Below are 25506 nucleotides of genomic sequence, written 5' to 3'. Positions count from 1 at the left end.
TTCTCAAATTTTTATTTCTATAGAAAATTTTGTCAAAATTTTATTTTTGTAGAAAATTTTGTCAAAATTTTATTTCTATAGAAAATTTTGTAAAAATTTTATTTTTATAGAATAAAAAATAAATAAAACTTAAATCTTTTTTTTTTTTAATTTTTTCAATATTAGTTAAATTTTTTGTGATACATGGCTTGTCAAGAAACAAACTTCTAAATCTTCTCACTGAGTTTACCTGTTGTTACAAAATTTATATAATAAGACATATCAAGTGCTGTGAAATTTACAATAAATTAATAACCAATTATTATTGTTGTTTACAATCAGCAACAATTTGCGCGCCTTTAGGATAATTAAAATTTTTTTTTGAAATATACATTTTATAACAAAGCGCACCATCGTCATGAAAGCATTACCACATGTTATAAAAATTAGATATAGGTAACCGGCACAAAAAAAACAAAAATAATAATAATAACAATGCTTAAAATTACAATCTTGGTGATGATTAGATCGAATTAAATGTTTAAGAATATGAATAAATGTTTGAATTTTCTCGATTCTATTTTCAACGTCAGAGTGTCAAGTGGTTTCCCATATAATCCATAAACGGCACTAAAGGTGAAGTGAAGTGCGTCTAACTAACAATTCATGGTTAATTACACTGTTGAATGTAATTTCGCCGGATCAAGGGGGACCAGCCAAGGTGTGATAATGAGACTTGTTATGACGGAGACAAAGCTCATACATATTAACTGGTCACAGATGAGCCACTGAACCAGGCGGGACAACTTCAACAATAATGTTATCTGATATAAGCGATTAACTACAACAAAAAAAACTAATGTTAAACTATTATTCATTATAATTGTATATGGATTATGGACGATGGCAAATTTGCCAATTAGACATGAAAAATAAAGTGTATAACAAATTTTCTAAAATAAAATAAAATCTAAGGGGATTTTTCTAAAGTTTCTCATGGTCTAATATTCTTTTATGATCTTATGATGCGGTAAGAATTTTATTGCAAAAAAATATTATGAGTTAGATAATAATATATAAAAAATTTCTAAAAAATTGTTTCATTACATTATTGGTGGAAATGGATTTACTCCAGGCGCACGCCACATTAGCTAAGTTTTTTTAGTTCATGTGTGTGTGTCTCTGTTGGTATTGGTATCTTCAATATTCGAAATTTGTTCACATCTTAATTCATTATCATCATCCAAATGAAGGCAGATGACATGATAAGGCCATAAGCACAAAGAAATACAAGTCATTCCAAGATTGTTACTTTACAAATAGTGTAAACTAAACCACACCAAGTTAAATAAACACCTTGCAAAGCAATATAATTTTTTTAGGGATGCCAATTGCGATTTAGCACCATGGAAATTTGGCGCCAAATAGAAAACATCAATAATTATTTATATGTATGAGATTAAGATTAATGTAAACCCAGCAAAAAAGTTGAAATTGGAAATATTTCTCTCTTCTGTTTTTTTTTTAATCTTTAAGAGAATTCAAGAATCCCCTCCGACTTTCACCATTTTAAATGAGCCAAATAATACAAAATGTGCTATTTGGGCGTATTAAATTAATTTTAGGAAAATCCATAATTAATATTTTTTTTTAATATGGAAATAAATTGTTGACAAAATTTTCTACACAAATAAATATTTGACAAAATTCAATTTCTTTGGAAATTTTAATTTTCATTTTCTTTCATACTATCCATTGTGAGTAAGTTCTCCCTTTTTGTAGAAGTAGTCCCGTGCAAGCTAACAGGGTTAAAACATTTAAAATTTATTGTAACTACACAGGAAGTTCTTTTAATTCAATTTTTTATAACTCGCTTTTTTATATTTTTAATGAGTAATTTTAACTTTTTTTGTCTCAAATAGGTTAGAAACACATTACAAATTATTCAAATTTTGTCGAAAAAAATGCTAAATCCAGTCTAGAAAATTTGCGAATTTTTGAAAATATTTTAAGTAAAACGTTTCAGATAAGCATTAGAAAACATTAAAAATCATAAAAAAAATTATAAAAATTATTTATTTGGTAAAATATTACAAAATTTTTTAATTCAAATCACACCTTCAGAAGTTTTATTTCATACTATCTATTGTGAGTAAGTTCTGCCTCCATCGTTAAAACATTTAAAATTCGACTCATTTATAAGTCCAGTGATATTTACACACATAACACAATCATGCATTCATTCAAAACAAAAAGTTTTTAATAATCAAAAAACTTGATCAAAAATTCACACAAAAATTAATTTGGTAGATTAAAATTTTCTTCAAATTTTAGTAGATTTTTTTGGCACGAGTGGCAACCGTTCTCAGGCCATGAGTTTAATTGTCAAATAGAAAATAACAACAATTGTTTATGTGTATAAGATTTAGATTAATGTAATCCATGGATCCAGCAAAAAATTTGGAATTGGAAACATTTCTCTTTACGCGAATCCAAGGATCCCCTAACAATTTTTTTCTATTTCAATTGAAGGGGTTTAGGTCAAGTATCAGAAAATGCTTTAAATATGTGACCGTTTTGAGTGAAACATTTAATTTTAGAAAGTCGGTAAAAATTAAAAAAAAAATAAATTAAATATTACATCCAGCCAATCCAATTTGGTACATGGTGTTGGTATATGGTCTCTACGAACCATGCAAAAATTGATCCACATCGGTCCATAAATTAATATAGCCCCCATATAAACCCATCCCCAGAATTGGCTTGCGGAGTCTGAAAAAGAAGCAAATTTCATCCGATCCGGCTGAAATTTGGTATATGGTCTCTACGAACCATGCAAAAATTGATCCACATCGGTCCATAAATTAATATAGCCCCCATATAAACCCATCCCCAGATTTGGCTTGCGGAGTCTCAAAGAGAAGCAAATTCATCCGATCCGATTGAAATTTGGTACGTGGTGTTAATATATGGTCTCTAACAACCATGCAAAAATTGGTTCACATCGGTCCATAATTATATATAGCCCCCATATAAACCGATCCCCAGATTTGGCTTGCAGAGCCTCTACGAGAAGCAAATTTCATCCGATTCGATTGAAATTTGGTACGTGGTGTTAGTATAGGGTCTTTAACAACCATGCGAAAATTGGTCCATATCGGTTCATAATTATATATAGCGCCCATTAAACCGATCCCCAGATTTGATTTCCACAGCCTCTTGAAGGAGCAAAATTCATCCTATCCGGTTGAAATTTGGTACATTTCGCTAGTGTATGGCCGATAACAACCATGCCAAAATTGGTCCGTATCGATCTATATTATATATAGCCCCCAAATAAACCGATCCCCAATCACAGAAAAATCACGATTGCCACTCGAGCTAAAAATAATCTAATAAAATGCTATTGCCATAGAAAATTTTGTCTAAATTTTATATTTCTATAGAAAATTTTGTCAAAATTTTATATTTCTATAGAAAATTTTGTCAAAATTTTATATTTCTATAGAAAATTGTATCAACATTTTATGTGTTTAGGAAATTTTGTCAAAATATAATTTCTATACAAATTATTTTCAAAAATTTATTTCTATCGAAAATTTGGTCAATATTTTATTTCTATCGAAAATTTGGTGAAAATTTTATTTCTATAGAAAATTTTGTCAGAATCACACCTTCAGAAGTGATGCAAGTTCAGTGCAACGGCTATTGAAATGGTGGACATTCTTCCTATGACAAGCCCATGCTAAATTCATCGCTTCTGCGGCAAATCTTGTACCACTTCCGGATCCAAAAACAAAAAAAAAAAAACATTTTCACTACCTTTTTGGCGACGCTTTTCTTGCTGGGTTTATATGAGTTTATACTTTCTTATGAATTTTCAAACCAATGAAACTAATTATTTCCGAATAATTTGTTTTATTATTTTTAGTTAATTATTAATTTAGAAAAAATTGAAATAGTTTTTTTTATTTAAAAAAATAATATAATTAATTTAGAAAAATTTTAAATAGTTTTTTTATTTAATTGAAATGTTAATTGGAATAATTAATATTTTAATTATAAATGAAAAAAAAAATTCAATAATTTTTTCAACATCTCGAGCAATAGTTAGAATATTATGCCAATTAATTGATCCAACTACACACAAAAAAAATATGTCTGATTCAATCACGAAATTAATTGACCCAATTGTTTATTTAATTGAAATGTCTTCAATCACAGAAGTGATAGTATTTAATTATAGTATTAAAAAATTAATTGATACTATTAATTTTTTTGATTGATTTTTTTATTAATTATTAATTATTTTAATTAATTATTTAGAAAAATTTGAAATAGTTTTTTTATTTAATTGAAATGTTAATAGGAATAATTAATATTTTAATTATAAATGTAAAAAAATTCAATAATATTTTCAACATCTCCAGCCATAGTTAGAATATTATGCCAATTAATTGATCCAACTACACACAAAAAAATATATGTCTGATTCAATCACGAAATTAATTGACCCAATTATTTTTTTAATTGAAATGTCTTCAATCACAGAAGTGATAGTATTTAATTATAGTATTAAAAAATAACTGAACCAATTAAAAAATTAATTAATACTATTAATTTTTTTGATTGATTTTTGTTTCAATTTAAAAATTTATTGAATCAATTAAATTTTTAATTGAATATTTTTTAAAAACTCAATTAAGGCTTTAATTGGAAAAATTTTCGTGGAATTTTTTTTCTGTGCAAATCTAATTAAAATTTCTATTGTATTTTATTTTAGTTTATTTGCTTAAAAAAATTGATTAAATCAATAGATTTTTTAATTGTATATTTTTTTGTTGAATTACAATTTTAATTCAACAATCTATGAAACTTTATAATTCAACAAACTATGAAATACCCACGTAAGTTATTTCCTTTTTGGAATCCCTTTCTTGGCGACTGCAAATAACTATGACGATAATATTAGACACGTGAGTTTGTTATTAAAAATAAATTAAGAAGATTGATACTTTTTTCATACAATAATTAGCGATTATTTTGTAAAATTTCATAAAAAAGGTGGAAATTAAAAATCTAAACATAGTTAGATCTAATCCAGAAGATTCGACGGCGAATGATATGAAATATAGGTCAAATAAACTTGTAAGGGTAGTCTAGTAACATAGGAAATCTTAATATGATTAATTAAATAAGTTAACTAAAATAGGCTATTGACACAGTAAGAATAACCTAAGAAAATAAACAAAAATTAATGAGCATAAGCATATATACTCCGAATGCAAAAAAAAAAACTAAATTCAATGTTTTTTTTCGTAGAAAACAGGCTACTTTTCAGCACAACATCTATTTTATAGAAGCCTGTACAGTGATTACAACAGACAGACGGACATAGTTACAGTGAAGTGATACCCACTTTTGAGAAGTGTCTACTTATGGGAGGTTAGTTTTCATGTAATGATAAAGCATAGGTCTCACCTCATTTTTGCAGAGTGTTCAAGGTTGAATGGATTCACTGTATACACCAAAAATGTTTCAATTAAAATTTTACTTGAATTTTAAACAAGTACATACGAACATAAGTTCGGCCAGGCCGAATCTTAAATACCCACCATCATGAATCAAAAAATATAATTGTTTCTTAGAAAACTCTTCATCAGGTCACTTGAAAATAATTATATAGAATTTCAGGTGGATTTGATGACGGATACTCTGGCAAGCAAACATATATACCAACTAGAGCTCGACCGAAGCGTTTTTTTTTTTTGCCGAAACCCATGTTCGGCAAAATAAGCCGAAGCTGAATATTTTCTTCAAGTTTGTAAAAAAGGATTTTTTATATTTTTTTACGTTTTATTTGTACTAGGTGTTTTGACTGAGATAAATTCAACACTGGGACAATTCAATACGAAATAAATTATTCAAAAAGCTTCGACTTCGGTCAATCGGCCTCTTGACGCCGAATGCCGAAGCCGATACCTTGGTCGTGCTCTAATACCAACATAGAAATCGAGAAACTTAACATATGGGAGCTATACCAAAACGTGAACCGATACACACCAGATTCGGCGTACTTATGCGTAGATCCAAAATATCACCAAAACATGGACCGATACACCCCATTTTCTGCACATATATTTGTGGTTCTAAAATACTTCTAGATTTTTAAATATAGGCAAATCGAATAAAAACTACGATTTGTAGAAGCCCAAGACCCCAAATCTGGGGATCGGTTTATATGGGAGCTATATCAAAATCTGGAGCGATATAGCTCATCTTCGAACTTGGCCCGCGTGCAGACAAAAGACGAATCTTTGCCAAATTTCTGGACGGTAGCGCCATTATTGAAGACTGTAGCGTGATTACAAAAGACAGACTGATGGACAGACGGACATGCTTACATCGTCGTACAATTTCTCCTTGATCAGGAATATATATATACTTTATACTGTAGGAAATAAACATATTCTGTTAATAATTTAATTGGTTTAACAATTTTTTTAAATTAAAACAAGGTTAGGTTAGGTTAGGTAGCAGCCCGATGTATCAGGCTCACTTAGACTATTCAGTCCATTGTGATACCACATTGGTGAATTAAAACAACTTAAAACAAAAATCAATCTCAAAAATTAATTTTAATTTTAATTAATTGCTTAATTGACGCTGGTGATTTAAGAACTTTTTTTACCCTCCACCACAGGGTATATTAACTTTGTCAATCTGTTTGTAACACATTCGAAATATTTCTCTAAGACCCCATAACGTATATATATTTTGGGTCGTGGTGAAAATCTGAGTCGATCTGTCCGTCCGTCCGTCTGTTGAAATCACGCTAATTTCCAAACAAAACAAGCTATCGACTTGAAACTTGGCACAAGTAGTTGTTATTGATGTAGGTCGGATGTATTGCAAATGGGCCATATCGGTCCACTTTTACGTATAGCCCCAATATAAACCGACCCCTAGATTTGGCGGATCCTCCTGGAGGACCAAAATTCATCCGATCTGGTTGAAATTTGGTACGTGGTGTTAGTATATGGTCTCTAACAACCATGCAAAAATTGGTCCTTCTTGGTCCATAATTATATATAGCCCCATATAAACCGATCCCAGATTTGACCTCCGGAGCCTCTTGGAGGAGCAAAATTCATTCGATCCGGTTGAAATTTGGTACGTGGTGTTAGTATAGGATCTCTAAAAACCATGCAAAAATCCCCAGATTTTGAATTGGCCATATCGCCAAAAAATAATCTACCAAAATTTTATTTCTATATAAAATTTTGTCAACATTTTATTTCTATAGAAAATTTTGTCAAAATTTTATTTCTATAGAAAATTTTGTCACAATTTTATTTTATATAGTAAATGTTGTCAAAATTTTATTTCTATAGAAAATTTTTTCTAAATTTTGTAAAAATTTTATTTCTGTAGAAAATTTTGTCGATTTTATTTCTATAGTAAATTTTTTCAAAATTTTATGCCTATAGAAAATTTTGTCAAAATTTTATTTCTATAGAAAATTTTGTCAAAATTTTATTTCTATAAAAAATTTTGTCAAAATTTTATTTCTACAGAAAATTTTTTCAAAATTTTATTTCTGTAGAAAATTTTGTCACAATTTTATTTCTATAGAAAATTTTGTCAAATTTTATTTCTATAGAAAATTTTGTCAAATTTTATTTCTATATAAAATTTTGTCAAAATTTTATTTCTATAACAAATTTTGTCAAAATTTTATTTCTATAGAAAATTTTGTCACAATTTCATTTCTATAGAAAATGTTGTTAAAATTTTAATTTCTATAGAAAATTTTGTCAAAATTTTATTTCTATAGAAAATTTTCTCAAAACTTTATTTCTTTAGAAAATTTTGTCAAAACTTTATTACTATAGAAATTGTTTTTAATATTTTATTTCTATAGAAAATAGAAATTTTGTCAAAATTTTACTTCTATAAAAAATTTTGTCACAATTTTATTTTTTAGAAATTTTTTTCAAAATTTTATTTTTTAGAAAATTTTGTCAAAATTTTATTTCTATAGAAAATGTTGTCAAAATTTTTATTTCTATAAACAATTTTCTCGAAATTATATACTTATAGAAAATTTTGTCACAATTTTATTTCTATAGAAAATGTTGTCAAAATTTTAATTTCTATACAAAATTTTGTCAAAATTTTATTTCTATAGAAATTTTTGTCAAAATTTTATTTCTATAGAAAATTTTCTCAAAACTTTATTTCTTTAGAAATTTTGTCAACATTTTATTTCTTTAGAATTTTTTTTTTCAAAATTTTATTTCTATAGAAAATTTTCTCAAAATTGTATTTCTATAGAAAATTTTGTCAAAATTTTATTTCTATTGAAAATTTTGTCAAAATTTTATTTCTATTGAAAATTTTGTCAAAATTTTATTTCTATTGAAAATTTTGTCAAAATTTTATTTCTATAGAAAATTTTGTCAAACTGAATTATATACGTATTTTATCGGCCTTTTTGTTTAATATATACCCCGTATGGACTAACTTACAATTTAGAAGACGGTGTTAGGAGGTTTTAAGACGGTGTTAGGAGGCCATCGGCAAGTGTTACCGTAACCCATGTAATTAGATTGTGTATGACAGTTTTTAGTAGAAGTTTCTGCGCAATCCATGAGATTCGGCCTGACCGAATTTACGGCCGTATATACTTGTTTAACTGTGAAATCATTTTCGTAGTTGAAGACATTTAAATTAAAAACTTAATTGTATCAATTAATTAATGTCGTAATTGAATGTTTCTGTGTATTATACCAGCATCCTCATGGTGGTGAATATTAATGAGGTGGTGAATATTTCTCCCACTGTGCTTTGCTATAGCACTATGAACTCTTATTAATCCCTTCATATGAAAACTCGATATGCATATCTAATAATGATTATATTTTAATTACAAATATACATATTTCTTTTTTCATTTATTTTCTTTTTGTAATTAAGTAGCTTACCAAAATTACTTTTATAATACGGATGATAATAGGCAATGGAATTTGAGTGGCTATTGCCATTGCTGTTGCCATTGCTATGAGTACTGCTATGGTGGCTGTGATGATTGTTGTAACTGTTGCTGTTATTACTGCTGTTGAAGTTATTCGTGCTGTTGCTATTGCCATTGCTGTGATGCATTTTTGAAGGTATCCGATAACCGGTATCGTAGCCATTGTTATACTGATTGTAAGTGAAACGCATTTTTAGGTTTCTGTGGCTCGTATTTATTTGTATGTGATTTTTTCTCTTTTTTTATTGAAAAACTATATTTTTTGTTTAGGAATTTTTGTTTACATTTATATATTACGTTATAAACATTTGGAGGCCTATATGTAGTTTTTTTTTATATTGATAATTTTTGGAATAAGAAATAATATTCTTTGGTTGATGTTAAGTATGAGAAGTATATTTTTTTTTTATTTCTAAAAAAAAAAATAATTTAATTAAATTAAGATTTTTTCCTGTTATCAAAACTATTATGTTCAAATATCACTTAAAAGTAACTCCTTTTTATTTGTTGTGTTTTTTTTTTTTGGTTTTATTTGTTTTAATTAGTTTTTTTTTTTTTGAATTCTTAGATATGTGGCTTTCACGTATTTTCCTTTTAGAAATCACATTAAATATTTTAATTATTCTCATTTTTTATTATAGCCGTTGTATTGTATGCTTTCCATCCGAAATATCAATTACATATTTTTTTAAATTATTTATTTTTTATATATATTGACGAACCTTTAACCAGCTGTTATTATTTTCATATTTCATATAATTTTCTGATTTTAGCACAAATATTTTTTTTATCACAATTGCTTGTAATGAGAGCAAGTAAACAAACAAATAAATAATTTATTCATTATTCTGAATGTTTGTATTTCTCTGTTTTGTTTATTAATCAAATAAACCTTTAGCGTTACAGATTAAGTTCGACATTTAATAACCTTAGCTGGAACGGCCGAAAACTGGTTTTTTATTGATTTTTTTTTTAAACAAATTGTATCGTTTTATTAAATTACATTTTTATGCAAATAAAGTAGAAATTTGTTTAATTTCAATATTTATTTGGATTTATTTCGCGCTCTCAAAATTATAATATTAAATAATTATTCATATTTAATATTTTTGTACTCAAATATTTCTGTATGAATAATTTCTTGTGCAAAATAAAAATAACCAGACCTGTATAAATATATTAGGTGTAGTAAGAAAGCATTACATTACTATTGCAACAGATGGCGCTATTTGAATATATACTGAAAAAACGTACCAGGTTCCAATTTTCTATAGAAAATTTTGTCAAAATTTTATTTTTATAGAATATTTTGTTAAAATTTTATTTCTACAGAAAATTTTGTCAAAAGTTTATTTCTATATAAATTTTTTTAACAAATTGTATCGTTTTATTAAATTACATTTTTATGCAAATAAAGTAGAAATTTGTTTAATTTCAATATTTATTTGGATTTATTTCGCGCTCTCAAAATTATAATATTAAATAATTATTCATATTTAATATTTTTGTACTCAAATATTTCTGTATGAATAATTTCTTGTGCAAAATAAAAATAACCAGACCTGTATAAATATATTAAGTGTAGTAAGAAAGCATTACATTACTATTGCAACAGATGGCGCTATTTGAATATATACTGAAAAAACGTACCAGGTTCCAATTTTCTATAGAAAATTTTGTCAAAATTTTATTTTTATAGAAAATTTTGTTAAAATTTTATTTCTACAGAAAATTTTGTCAAAAGTTTATTTCTATATAAAATTTTGTCAAAAGTTTAGTTCTACAGAAATTTTGTTAAAATTTTATTTCTATAGAAATTTATTGTCAAAATTTTATAGATATAGAAAACTTCGTCAAAGTTCTATAGAAAACTTTGTCAAAGTTTTATTTCTATAGAAAGTTTTGTCAAAATTTTATTTCTATAGAAAATTTTGTCAAAGTTTTATTTCTACAGAAAATTTTGTCAAAATTTTATTTCTATAAAAAATTTTGCCAAAATTTTATTTCTATAGAAAACTTCGTCAAAGTTTTTATTCTACAGAAAACTTCGTCAAAGTTTTATTTCTATAGAAAACTTCGTCAAAGTTTTATTTCTATAGAAAATTTTGTCAAAATTTTATTTCTATAGAAAATTTTGTCAAAATTTTATTTCTATAGAAAATTTTGTCAAAATTTTATTTCTAGAAAATTTTGACAAAATTTTATTTCTATAGAAAATTTTGTCAACATTTTATGTCTTTAGAAAATTTTGTTAAAATATAATTTCTATACAAAATTTTATCAAAAATTATTTCTATAGAAAATTTTGTCAAAATATTATTTCTATAGATCATTTATAAAGCATTTCACAGTTGGAGAGGAATATTTTGCAAAATCTTCCAAAACATCAATAATTCTACCAATATACCAAACAGTAAAAAAATTTGCCGTTTTTGGTAGACTCGTGTTCATAATTGTATATAGCCCCCCTATATAACGACCCTCATATTTCAATTCTGGCTCTATAATTACCGCACAAAAGTTCATATCGGTTCGTAATTATTTCTTCCCTATATATACCGGTCAAGAATTGAATATATACGTATTTAATCGACCTTTCTATTATATATCCCGCATGGACTAACTTACAATTTAGAAGATGGGTTGCGGTATGGCCATCGACCGCAACCCAAGTAATTTAATGGATGACCGTCTTTAGTAGATCCATGGTGGAGAGTACATAAGATTCGGCCTGGCCGAACTTGCGGCCGTATATACTTGTTTTATTTGAAACTACATTTTCGTGGCTTAAACTTAATAGAGCTTCTCAAAACCAGAAAACAAAATAAAACAAGTACGGAAAGTCTAAAGTCGGGCGGTGCCGACTGTATTATACCCTGCACCACTTTGTAGATCTAAATTTTCGATACCATATTTTGTCCCAAATACATACATTTAAATATCACTCGATCATGAAGAATTTGATAGACTTCTACAAAATCTATAGACTCAAAATTTAAGTCCGTTAATGCACTAGGGTGCACAGAGAATACAGATTGGTTGTGATAACCGAATTTATTGCCAACCTCCTTTTGGCAGTTGCACCAACTATCTGCTGGCAGTTGTGTCACCCGACAAATTCGGTCGACTCAATCGAATTATGGGAAATCCAACTAATAATGGAGTTGGTTGTATCAGACGATGGAATTGGTCGTTGCTTCCTTCTTCATTTGGTTGTGTCAGCCAACTTTAATAGCACTATAACCGAATAAAAAAATTAATTTCATTTAAATTTTATTTTATTTTTATATTTGGTTTAAATACATTTAAATATTTGTATTAAAGATGTATATCTAAATACAAATTAATGTCCTTAAAATGTTTTAGCGGTTGGGCACACAAAATTTAATAAACATCCCATTATGACTTTCAGTTGAAAGTGAAAGGGTGTGTATTTTTTTAAATATTAAAAGGCACAAACATAGACCCGTTGGTGCATATAAGTTAATTTTGGTCGCCATGTGTTCCTACAGGCACGTTTGGACAAGCAAGCCAATTTTGAAACCACAAGTGATGAACTTCTTCTTATTGCTGAGTGTGCCGATAGTGTGCTAGGCATTATGAAAAATAAATAACTTTTGAGTGTTCGGCCGAATCTGACGTATGGCCCTTTGTATCCATTTGGGCCCGTTGTACAATGTTGGCATATTTGATTATTGCTTAAAAATAAATCAAATAATATTAGTTAGGTTTTGTTGCACTCATGTTTATAAAAACAGTTCGGAACCTACCACTTTATTCACTGCGACATCTTTGTGAGATTCCAAGTAGACAAAGCATCCTGGAGATATATCATTAAATCCGATTAGAGTGTACATGTGATTATTTGTGCCCTATAATATACCCAACATAAATGATCCACTTCAATATCGTGACCTATATTTTACCTGCGTCCATTAATTACAGTCGGTCATCATCAAAATAATACTTTGGACTGCATTGTGGATGCAAATAAAATTTGCATCGGCTTAAAAATCGTTAATTTGAAAGAGCACCAAATAATTAACAAAAATTGAAGTGACATTTAAAAATATTTCAAATAGGATTCGGTTGTGAATACTGTATGTCAGTGATGATTACTAAATGGCAGTTACGAAATTTATTTAAAGTTGGTCGTACCAACTGAGTTGAAAACAAAAGCTTCACAATATATACATTTTGTTGCTTCAACCATTTGTCTTGTATCACAAACGAAATTCTATTGAAATAATTGCCAAATGATAGTAAGCACGAAGAAACGATTGCATTAAAGGAAATAGATTGGCACAACTAATATATAGTTCTAAAAGTAGAATTTTCATTATCAGAACCGATTTCCAACCAAATTGTTCTCTGTGTGTGGAACACAATGTTAGTAAAAAATATGGGAAATGTTTAAATCTGAAGCAATTTTAAGGAAACTTCGAAAAAGTTTATTTATGATTTATCGCTCGATATTTAGGAAAATTAGAGTCATTTTTACAACTTTTCGATTAAGCAGTGGCGATTTTACAAGGAAAATGTTGGTATTTTGACCATTTTTGTCGATATCAGAAAAACATATATATGGGAGATATATCTAAATCCGAACCGATTTCAACCAAATTTGTCACGCATAGCTACAATGCTAATTCTACTCCCTGTGCAAATGTTTAAGCAAATTAGGTTAAAACTCTGGCTTCTGGGGCCATATAAGTCCATATCGGGCGAAATATATATATGGGAGCTATATCTACATCTGAACCGATTTCTACCAAAATCAATAGGGATCTATTCTGAGCCAAAACACATAGTTGTGCCAAATTTCAAGTCGATTGGACGAAAACTGCGACCTAGACTTTGATTACAAAAATGTGTTCACGGACAGACGGACATCGCTATATCGACTCAAGAGCCCACCCTGAGCATTTTTGCCAAAGACACCATGTATCTATCTCGTCTCCTTCTGCACGCTCACAAAAAATCGCTTCTGTAACATATACTCCCAAACATATTTTGCTTCAAGCATATATATTTTTCGGTATTGCCCAAACATTTATATGTTTGATCTCTTCCAATATATAATATGTTTGAAAGCATATTGGTCTAAACAATATATGTTTGGGTAGTCTAAGTTCCAAACATTTTGTATTTTTGCATCCAAATTCAATAATGTTGTCTTCCAAAAAACAATATGTTGTTATGTGAACATATAATATGTTTGGAAGCATTTTGCACCCAAAAATATTATATGCTTAAAAAAATTCTCCCAAACAATATTGTGCTCAAAATTTTATTTATTTATTTATATATTTACAATCATAATGAATTATGAAAATAAACAGGTTATATAGGTGCTAACAACATAGGTTTTCGACCTGAATGCTCAAAATTTTGTTTCTGCCCAATTGTATATTCCCCCACATCTTTCTCACTTCCACGAGATTTTTTAGTTCTTAGCACCTTTTTCTGTAATACAAACATTGTAGAAGAAATTATTCAATTGTATGATTTTTTTTATTTTAATTTTACCTTTTGCCGGACGGGGATTCGAACAGCGGACCACACAGTTTGTAAGGATCAAAGAAGTAGCTGATCAATTGCCCAAGGAAAAATAAAATGTTACTTTTGTAATAACAAGCAACAACCACCAACTTAATTCAATATCGCTCCCTGTTAAATAGCGCTCCAAGCTACTAAACACATATATGTTTATAGGCTATTTCTAAATTAATATATGTTTGCATCCAAGCATATTATATTTACAAACATTTTATGCCCCAAACATAATATGTTCTAACATATTAACATATATGTCCCAAACATGTTATGCTAGTTTATGAACATTATATGCTTGCACTCAAAAATATTGTGTTTAAAAATTTGTGTTCCAAACATATAATGTTTATAGCCAAACATATGAAAAACAGTCTTTTTCATCCGTGTGGGTGTTGCAAACATATGCACTAACTTATAATACCCTGTTCCACAGTGTGGAGCAGGGTATAATGAACATTATTTCACAATAGTGGCTAAAAAAGAAATTTTTCCATAACAACTAAAAAAATCTATAGAAATAAATTTTTTTTGAACAAAAATTCAAGGAAAATTTCTACGAAAATTTTCCTAATATGAAAAAGTTTCCTTCATTTTAAAAATGTTGTATGTACGTTGATTATATGAACTAAAAATTAGAAAAACAATCTACTCAAAAGAAGCATACAGATTTACAAAATTCATATTTCAAAAAACGTAGTTCAGAATTTCCTAAAAATTTTAAAATTTGACCAAAATTTTGTGCATTTTGAATTTCGTATGGTGCTAAGGAAATTTTTAAAAGTTAATTATGTGTAATCAATTATTATTATGTCTAATTTATTTTATTTATTATATAGCATTTAATATTAATATTTTTTTAATTAACCTATATTTTCGTTCTTAGTGGCTTCAAATGAAAAGAACTTCTCGAAAAAAAGAAAACTAAATAAACTGAAATTTATTTCTCAATATTGGCTAAAGAAGAAATTTTTCATAACACCCAAAAAAAAACTATAAAAATAATTTTTTTACAAAGCTTTTCAAAAAAACGTAGTTCAGAATTTCCTAAATATTTTATCAACACTGTGTGCATTTTGAATTTCGTATGGCGTTAAGGAAATTTTTACAACTTAGTTTGTCTAATCAATTTTATTAAATTTGCTGAAAAAAATTTCAAGATATCGGCGTTTAGTTATTTTTTTTTTAAATTAACATCCATTATTTTCCTAGTGGCTTCAGCATTTAAAAAAAAGCTCGAAAAAATAAAACAAAATGAAGGCACAGTTTTTCTTAAAAATATAAAATGTCTTAATAGAAAAACTGGTTTAAAACTTTTAACAAAATTTCCTGATCTTTTAATTTTTTTTTTTTAACACAATTTAGTCTAACGTTTTTTTTTTTATTTATTTATTCTTTTTTTTTAATAAAATGTCGGCATTAATTTTCGAACAAAGCATTACTCACTCATAATTTCAAAAAAAAAAAAAAAAACAAAATAAAATAAATAATACATATATTTTATTAAGAAGAAACAAATATATGTGTATTAAAAATATAAACAGCAAAACAACATTCACTTCATCAAGGAAACACAAAACGAATCGAAGTCCAATTAAATCAAGTGTTGTTGTTGTTGTTGCTGCTGTTGTTGTTCTTCTTTTTTTATTACATATCAGAATAAAAGACTTGAATTTTTTATTTGAAGGAAAAAACAATCCAACGGATCCGAATTTAACTGTAATACACTGGTCTGGGCTGATTTGAAGTCATCGCAACTGAAGATATGGAATCTCAGGAATGTTTCATTTCACCATTGTTCCACAGTTTCACATATCTCCATTACAAACACAACCAAACTAGAGCATCGCCCATTTACGAAGACTGTGGTGCTGGCGATAATGCAGATCGTTGTAATGCAATATCTTTCCTTATAGTCTCCCTCCTCCCCGCATTACCTACATTTCTAGGGATAAGATGACATTGTGTGGTAGAGGCGATGAGGCGAATACAACAACGACAACAGACCAGAAATGAAAAATCAGAGCAGAGTTTTTACTGTTGTTTTATTTGTTATTGTTTTTGTTTACTTGGAGATCCATGTAGTACAAGTAAAGATATTAAGGTAGTTCGTCCTTGACGAGGTCATTGTATGCCTCAAACATTTGGTCTTAAGTAATCGTAACCTTGATTTCCATAAAGATTAAGAAACAAATAATGCATGAGTACACCCTTTTGGGGTACAAATAGAAAAGTTTTCGATTATATCAAAGCTTTTTTAGTGTTTTAATATTAATGAAAAAATATCGAAAATTTTAAAAAATTAATTTATAAAAAACAAACAAACTTATTTAAACAAATCGAAAAAATATAATCGAAAACTTTTCAAAGTCTTCAAGAAAAAGTTTTTTTATTGTGTTTATATATAATAACAAAAATATCTCTTCATATTTAAGGAGATATAATTTTGGAAAGTTCTTTGTAAAGTTAAAAAATTTAATTTGCAAAAAAAACTCATTTATTTAGTTAACTTAATAAATGACAAAAACTACTATTAGGGACCACCTTAGTGTTTATCAATATGACAGCTATGTTTGATTGGAGCTCGCTATTATGCTACTTGGTTATAATTTGTGATGGCGCTGCGGCTATTTTATTAAAAGCGAGCAATACTTTCGATAAAGACAATTGAAATAAACAACCACCAAGAAAACCCAAAAAACTGGAACAAAAACAAGTGAGAGGAGACAGTAAGGATGTACACCTTGAAACTGCATCAATCGATAACAACTTTTATTTCGAATTCCCCTTGACACAGGCCAGCGGACACAAACGGACAGTGGTGAAAGCCCTAAGTTAAGATCATATATTTTTTCAACATTTTATTTCTATGAAGAATTTTGTATAAAATGTGAATTCTATAAAAAATTTTGTCAAAACTATTTATTTAGAACATTTTGCCAAAATTTTATTTCTATAGATAATTTCCACACAATTTTCTTTCTGTAGAAAATTTTACCAAAATTTTGTCAAAATTTTATTTCTATAGAAAATTTTAACAAAATTTTATTTCTATTGAAAATTTTGTAAAAATTGTAATTCTATAGAAATTTTGTAAAAAATGTATTTCTATACAAAATTTTAATTCTATAGCACATTTTATAAAAATTTTATTTCTATAGAAAATTTTCTAAAAATTTTATTTCTATAGAAAATTTTGTCAAAATATTATTTCTATAGAAAATTTTGTCACAATTTTATTTCTATAGAAAATGTATCAAAATTTTATTTCTATAGAACATTTTCACAAAATTTCATTTCTACAGAAAATTTTCTCAATATTTTAATTCTATAGAAAATTTTCTAAAAATTATATTTCTATGGAAAATTTTCTAAAAATTATATTTCTATAGAAAATTTTCTAAAAATGTTATTTCTATAGAAAATTTTGTCAAAATTTTATTTCTATAGAAAATTTTTACAAAATTTTATTTCTATAGAAAATTTTGTCAAAATTTTATTTCTATAGAAAATTTTGTCAAAATTTTAATTCTATAGAAAATGTATCAAAATTTTATTTCTATAGAAAATTTTGTCAAAATTTTAATTCTATAGAAAATTTTCTAAAAATTATATTTCTATAGAAAATTTTCTAAAAACTATATTTCTATAGAAAATTTTCTAAAAATTTTGTTTCTATAGAAAATTTTGTCAAAATTTTATTTCTATAGAGAATTGTGTCAAACTTTTAATTCTATAGAAAATTTTCACAAAATCTTATTTCTATAGAAATTTTTCACAAAATCTTATTTCTATAGAAAATTTTCACAAAATTTTAATTGTATAGAAAAATTTCTAAAAATTATATTTCTATACAAAAATTTCTAAAAATTATATTTCTATAGAAAATTTTGTCAAAATTTTATTTCTATAGAGAATTGTGTCAAACTTTTAATTCTATAGAAAATTTTCACAAAATCTTATTTCTATAGAAAATTTTCACAAAATCTTATTTCTATAGAAAATTTTCACAAAATCTTATTTCTATAGATAATTTTCACAAAATTTTAATTCTATAGAAAATTTTCTAAAATTATATTTCTATAGAAAATTTTGTCAAAATTTTATTTCTATAGAAAATTTTGTAAAAAATTTTATTTCTATAGAAAATTTTGTAAAAATTTTACTTCTATAGAAAATTTTGTCAAAATTTTATTTCTATAGAAAATTTTGTAAAAATTTTATTCCTATAGAAAATTTTCACAAAATTTTATTTCTATAGATAATTTTCACAAAAAAAATCAATAGAAAATTTTCTAAAAATTATATTTCTATAGAAAATTTTCTAAAAATTCTATAGAAAATTTTGTCAAAATTTTATTTCTATAGATAATTTTCACAAAATCTTAATTCTATAGAAAATTTTGTCAAAATTTTATTTCTATAGAAGATTTTGTCAAAATTTTAATTCTATAGCAAATTTTGTAAAAATTTTATTTCTATAGAAAATTTTGTAAAATGTTATCTCTATACAAAATGTTGTCAAAATTTTACTTCTATAGAAAATTTTGTCCAAATTTTATTTCTATAGAAAATTTTGTCAAAATTTTATTTCTATAGAAAATTTTCTAAAAATTATATTTCTATAGAAAATTTTCTAAAAATGTTATTTCCAAAGAAAATTTTGTCAAAATTTTATTTCTATAGAAAATTTTGTCAAAATTTTATTTCTATAGAAAATTTTGTCAAAATTTTATTTCTATAGAAAATTTTGTCAAAATTTTATTTCTATAGAAAATTTTCACAAAATGTTATTTCTTTAGAAAATTTTCACAAAATTTTATGTCTATAGAAAATGTTGTCAAAATTTTATTTCTATAGAAAATGTTGTCAAAATTGTACCTCTATAGAAAATTTTATCAAAACTTTATTTCTATAAAAAATTTTGTAAAAAATTTTATTTCTATAGAAAATTTTGTCAAAATTTTATTTATATACAAAATTTTCACAAAATGTTATTTTTATAGAAAATTTTCACAAAATTTTATTTCTATAGAAAATTGTGTCAAAATTTTATTTCTATAGAAAATTTATTTCTATAGAAAATGTTGTCAAAATTTTACTTCTATAGAAAATTTTGTCAAAATTTTATTTGTATGGAAAATTTGCACAAAATGTTATTTCTATAGAAAATCGTGTCAAAATTTAATTTCTATAGAAAATGTTGTCAAAATTGTACCTCTATAGAGGATTTTATCAAAATTTTATTTCTATAAAAAATTTTGCCAAATTGTTTTTCTATACAAAATTTTGTCATATAAACATTTTTCCCAAAAAATTATTTCTATATAAAATTTTCACAAAATTTTATTTCTATAGAAAATTTTGTCAAAATTTTATTTCTATAGAAAATTGTGTCAAAATTTTATTTCTAAAGAAAATTTTGTCAAAATTTTATTTGTATGGAAAATTTTCACAAAATGTTATTTCTATAGAAAATTGTGTCAAAATTTTATTTCTATAGAAAATGTTGTCAAAATTTTACCTCTATAGAAGATTTTATCAAAATTTTATTTCTATAAAAAATTTGCCAAATTGTTTTTCTATAGAAAATTTTGTCAAAATTTTATTTGTATGGAAATTTTTCCCAAAAAATTATTTCTATAGAAAATTTTCACAAAATTTTATTTCTATAGAAAATTTTGTCAAAATTTTATTTCTATAGAAAATTGTGTCAAAATTTTATTTCTAAAGAAAATTTTGTCAAAACTTTATTTCTATAGAAAAATTTGTCAACATTTTATTTCTATTGAAAAATTTGTCAACATTTTATTTCTATAGAAAAAATTTTCAACATTTTATTTGTATAGAAAATTTTATCAAAATTTTATTTCTATAAAAAATTTTGTCAAAATGTTATTTCTATAGAAAATTTTGTCATATAAAAATTTTTCCCAAAAAACTATTTCTATAGAAAATTTTCACAAAATTTTATTACTATAGAACATTTTCACAAAATTTTATTTCTATACAAAATTTTGTCAAAATTGTATTTCAATAGAAAATTTTTACAAAATTTTATTCCCACAAATTTCTTTCAAAAATTTTATTTCGTCAGAAAACTTTTTAAAAATGTTATTTCTATTTTTTTTTTTTTTTAATTTTATTTCTATGGGAAATTTTTTAAAAATGTTATATCTATATGGAATTTGGTAAAAATTTTATTTCTATAAAAAATGTTCTCAATATTTAATTTTGACAAAATCTAATTATACAATTATTTTTCGAGCTTTATGGACAGATATAGATTAAGGAACATGGTTAATAGAGCCATTGAAAAGAAAACGCCAGATACCAATCTATACACGCCTGGACTGTACATGTTTCGGTTCGGGCGAATGAACCTTTCCACAGCCTTTAGTATAGATCTGGCTGGGAGAGATAACTCAATTTTGGGCCCTTTATGCTAACTCCTTATGGAGAAAACATTTGGGAAATTTCCTCTTACAAATTGAATCATCTTTTCTCCCACTGTACATCATCTTTTCATATAACTTACAAGTCCCTTAATCTTATTTTTATTTCGTTTTGTTACATAGTAATGCAACAACACGAAATTTATTTTTAGAAAGCTAATTTGTTTGAATTCACCTAAGTGGTGAACAGTCGAACAATGCTTATTGTTTCTACAGTCAACTACAACATATGACAATTAACAGAAACTGGTTTCCAGGATACAACAACAATTCTAACGCGTACATTAGTCGTGTTTTTCCTAGTTTTACGACGGGCTCATCGTTGCTTATTATATTACATGTTAGCCTGATACCGAAACAGGCAATTGACGTCCAAATGCATTATATCTAATTATACAATTATTTTTCGAGCTTTATGGACAGATATAGATTAAGGAACATGGTTAATAGAGCCATTGAAAAGAAAACGCCAGATACCAATCTATACACGCCTGGACTGTACTAAAGGCTGTGGAAAGGTTCATTCGCCCGAACCGAAACATGTACAGTCCAGGCGTGTATAGATTGGTATCTGGCGTTTTCTTTTCAATGGCTCTATTAACCATGTTCCTTAATCTATATCTGTCCATAAAGCTCGAAAAATAATTGTATAATTAGATATAATGCATTTGGACGTCAATTGCCTGTTTCGGTATCAGGCTAACATGTAATATAATAAGCAACGATGAGCCCGTCGTAAAACTAGGAAAAACACGACTAATGTACGCGTTAGAATTGTTGTTGTATCCTGGAAACCAGTTTCTGTTAATTGTCATATGTTGTAGTTGACTGTAGAAACAATAAGCATTGTTCGACTGTTCACCACTTAGGTGAATTCAAACAAATTAGCTTTCTAAAAATAAATTTCGTGTTGTTGCATTACTATGTAACAAAACGAAATAAAAATAAGATTAAGGGACTTGTAAGTTATATGAAAAGATGATGTACAGTGGGATTCAATTTGTAAGAGGAAATTTCCCAAATGTTTTCTCCATAAGGAGTTAGCATAAAGGGCCCAAAATTGAGTTATCTCTCCCAACCAGATCTATACTAAAGGCTGTGGAAAGGTTCATTCGCCCGAACCGAAACATGTACAGTCCAGGCGTGTATAGATTGGTATCTGGCGTTTTCTTTTCAATGGCTCTATTAACCATGTTCCTTAATCTATATCTGTCCATAAAGCTCGAAAAATAATTGTATAATTAGATATAATGCATTTGGACGTCAATTGCCTGTTTCGGTATCAGGCTAACATGTAATATAATTTTGACAAAATTTTATTTCCATAAAATTTTTTTTTATCTCTATAGAACATTTTATTTCTATAGAAATTTTTTTATAAATATCATTTCTATAGAAAATTGTCTAAAAATTTTATTTCTATAGAAAATCTTTTCAAAATTTTAATTCAATAGAGAAATTTGTCAACATTTTATTTCTATAGAAAATTTTCCAAAAAAAAATTTTTTTATAGGAAATTTTCACAAAATGTTACTTCTATAGAAAATTTTCTTAAAATTTCATTCCTACAGAACATGTTACTTCATTTCATTTCATTTGTTTTTATTTATTTAATCGAGCCCAGTAGGGCCATATATGATTAAATTTCTATAGAAAATTTTTAAAAACTTTATTTCTATAAAATATTTAATTTAAAATAATGTTTAGTTTTTCCCTAGTTTTTTGTTTTTGCATTCATCTCATATCAATGTTTTTGTTTTTTTTTTTTTTACTTTTTAGGCAGTACATGACATTAAAGAATTACTTAACCAGCATGAAGACTTTGATAATATAACATAGCTAACCGCAACCTTGACGAAAGGTATCTGCTAAACATTCTTTATAAAAAATGTCTTAATAAGTACTACAAAAATTATTCATTTTTCTTGGTGAGAAACTTATAAAAACCACTGTGCTTCATAATTAGCCATATGAATGCAACAAGTTGTTTCTTGTTTGTATTATTGCAATGTTGATGCCTTCTGACATGATTGGTGGTGGCGAAGACTACAAAGCCTTTTTATGGCTTTGTATTTGCCAACTGGTCTTATCCAAAAGGTATATATTGTGAGTTACAAAAAATTCAAAAAAAAACAACAACAACAAATCAAGTGCTTTCGAAAATTGTTAATAAAGCAAAGTACATCTCTTAATAATGTTGAATGAACTAGGAACTTACTTCCTTGTTCTTATCTTTGATTAACAAAAATTATAGTGAAATACTAAATACATTGGAAAAAAAATTTTTTCTTCGTATACAACATTTTTTAATACAAAAAAATATTTTTTATTTTATCGTCGATATATGATAGGTAGGTAGGTATAGTGGCAGCCCGATATTTCAGGCTCACTTAGACTATTCAGTCCATTGTGATACCACAGTGGTGAACTTCTTAAGCTCAATAACTAGAGACCTCCCTTTTATAGCCGAGTTCGAATGGCGTTCCACATTGCAGTGAAACCGCTTAGAGAAGCTTTGAAACACTCAGAAATGTCACCAGCATTGCTGAGGTGGGATAATCCACCGCTGATATATGATAAGAATGGATCAAATGACAAAATTTTCTATAGAAATAAAATTTTGTCAACCTTTTAATATAGAAAAAAATTTCTAAACATAAAATTTTTTTAAAAATATTTTTCTATTTTTTTACAAATATTTTCTATATGCATAAAATTTTTTGAAAACGTTCTGTATACATACATTTTTTTTAATATTTTTCTATATACATAAAAAATTTTGAAAATTTTCTATATACATAAAAATTTTTATAGAAATAAAATTTTGTAATAATTTTATATAGAAATAAAATTTTATATACATTTTCTATAGAAGTACAATTTTTGAAAATTTTCAATAGCAAACAAAAATTGTGAAAATTTTTTTATAGAAGTAAAATTTTATAAAAATTATAAAAATTAAATTTTCTAAAAAATTTTTATAGAAATAAAATTTTGTAAAAATTTTCTATAGAAATAAAATTTTGTGAAATTTTTCTATAGAAATAAATTTTTTTGAAAATTTTCTATAGAAATACAATTTTGACAAACTTTTCTATAGAAATATATATTTTTTTTTAATTTTTTATAGAAGTAAAATTTTCTCAATACTTTATTTCTATTAAAAATTTTCTCAAAAATTTTATTCTATAGAAATTTTATTTCTATAGAAAATTTTCTCACCGTGTTTTTTTTGCCAAAGAGCTTCAAATTGCACAAAACCCCGTTTGGGACTATAGATAGAAATAAAAGTTTGACAGAATTTTCTATGAATATACAATTTTGACAAAATTTTATATAGAAATAAAATTATGACAAAATTTTCAATAGAAATCCGGAATATTCTACAAAAATAAAATATTGACAAAATATTCTACAAAAATAAAATATTGACAAAATTTTCTATAGAAATAAAATTATGGCAAAATTTTCTACTAAAATAATAATAATAAAATAATTTTGACAAAATTTTCTATAGCAATAAAATTATGACAATATTTTTTATAGAAATAAATTTTTTTTAACATTTTCAATGGCAATAAAATTTTGTGAAAAATTTTTATAGAAATAAAATCTTATGAAAATTTTCTATAGAAATAATTTTTTTTTGAAAATTTTCTATATAAATACAATTTTGACAAACTTTTCTATAGATTTTTTTTTACATCAAAATTTGTATGTATATAGAAAATTTTCAAAAAATTTTATTTCTATAGAAAATTTTCTCACCGTGTTTTTTTGCCAAAGAGCTTCAAATTGCACAAAAACCCGTTTGGGACTATAGATAGAAATAAAAGTTTGACAGAATTTTCTATAAATATACAATTTTGACAAAATTTTATATAGAAATAAAATTATGACAAAATTTTCAATAGAAATCCAGAATTTTCTACAAAAATAAAATATTGACAAAATATTCTACAAAAATAAAATATTGATAAAATTTTCTATAGCAATAAAATTATGAAAATATTTCTATATCGAAAGATATAAAATGTTGACAAAATTTTCTATAGAAATAAAATTATGACAAAATTTTCTACTAAAATAAAATATTGACAAAATATTCTATAGAAATAAAATTTTGACAAAATTTTCTATAGCAATAAAATTGACAATATTTTTTATAGAAATAAAATTTTTTAACATTTTCAATAGCAATAAAATTTTGTGAAAAATTTTTATAGAAATAAAATCTTATGAAAATTTCCTATAGAAATAAAATTTATTGAAAATTTTCTATAGAAATGCAATTTTGATAAGCCTTTCTAAAAAAAAATTTTTTTTTTTTTATTTTTTATAGAAGTAAAATTTTCTCAATATTTTATTTCTATTAAAAATTTTCTCATAATTTTATTTCCATAAAAATTTTTATGTATATAGAAAATTTTCAAAAAAATTTATTTCTATAGAAAATGTTCTCACAATGTTTTTTTGCCAAAG

General features: G+C 25.7%; 1 protein-coding gene across 5 annotated transcripts in view; it reads right to left on the bottom strand.

Annotated features, from left to right (window-relative positions):
- The window catches only part of NFAT (nuclear factor of activated T cells 3), a 218097-nt gene that overhangs the window by 89471 nt on the left and 103120 nt on the right, over positions 1–25506 (bottom strand). For 2 of the 5 annotated variants that reach the window (XM_075302601.1, XM_075302605.1), the window contains exon 2: positions 8967–9428. The exons of the other annotated variants lie outside the window; for them this stretch is intronic. In XM_075302601.1, coding sequence (XP_075158716.1) covers positions 8967–9207 — 241 coding nt within the window. In that variant the 5' untranslated portion in view covers positions 9208–9428. The remainder of the gene's footprint in view (positions 1–8966; positions 9429–25506) is intronic. 5 annotated transcript variants of the gene reach the window in all.

The sequence above is a fragment of the Haematobia irritans genome, chromosome 3, assembly GCF_050003625.1.
Source record: "Haematobia irritans isolate KBUSLIRL chromosome 3, ASM5000362v1, whole genome shotgun sequence".
NCBI lineage: Eukaryota > Metazoa > Arthropoda > Insecta > Diptera > Muscidae > Haematobia > Haematobia irritans.
Note: the sequence above shows the minus strand (reverse complement) of the source record. Positions and strands in the feature narration are given on the sequence as shown.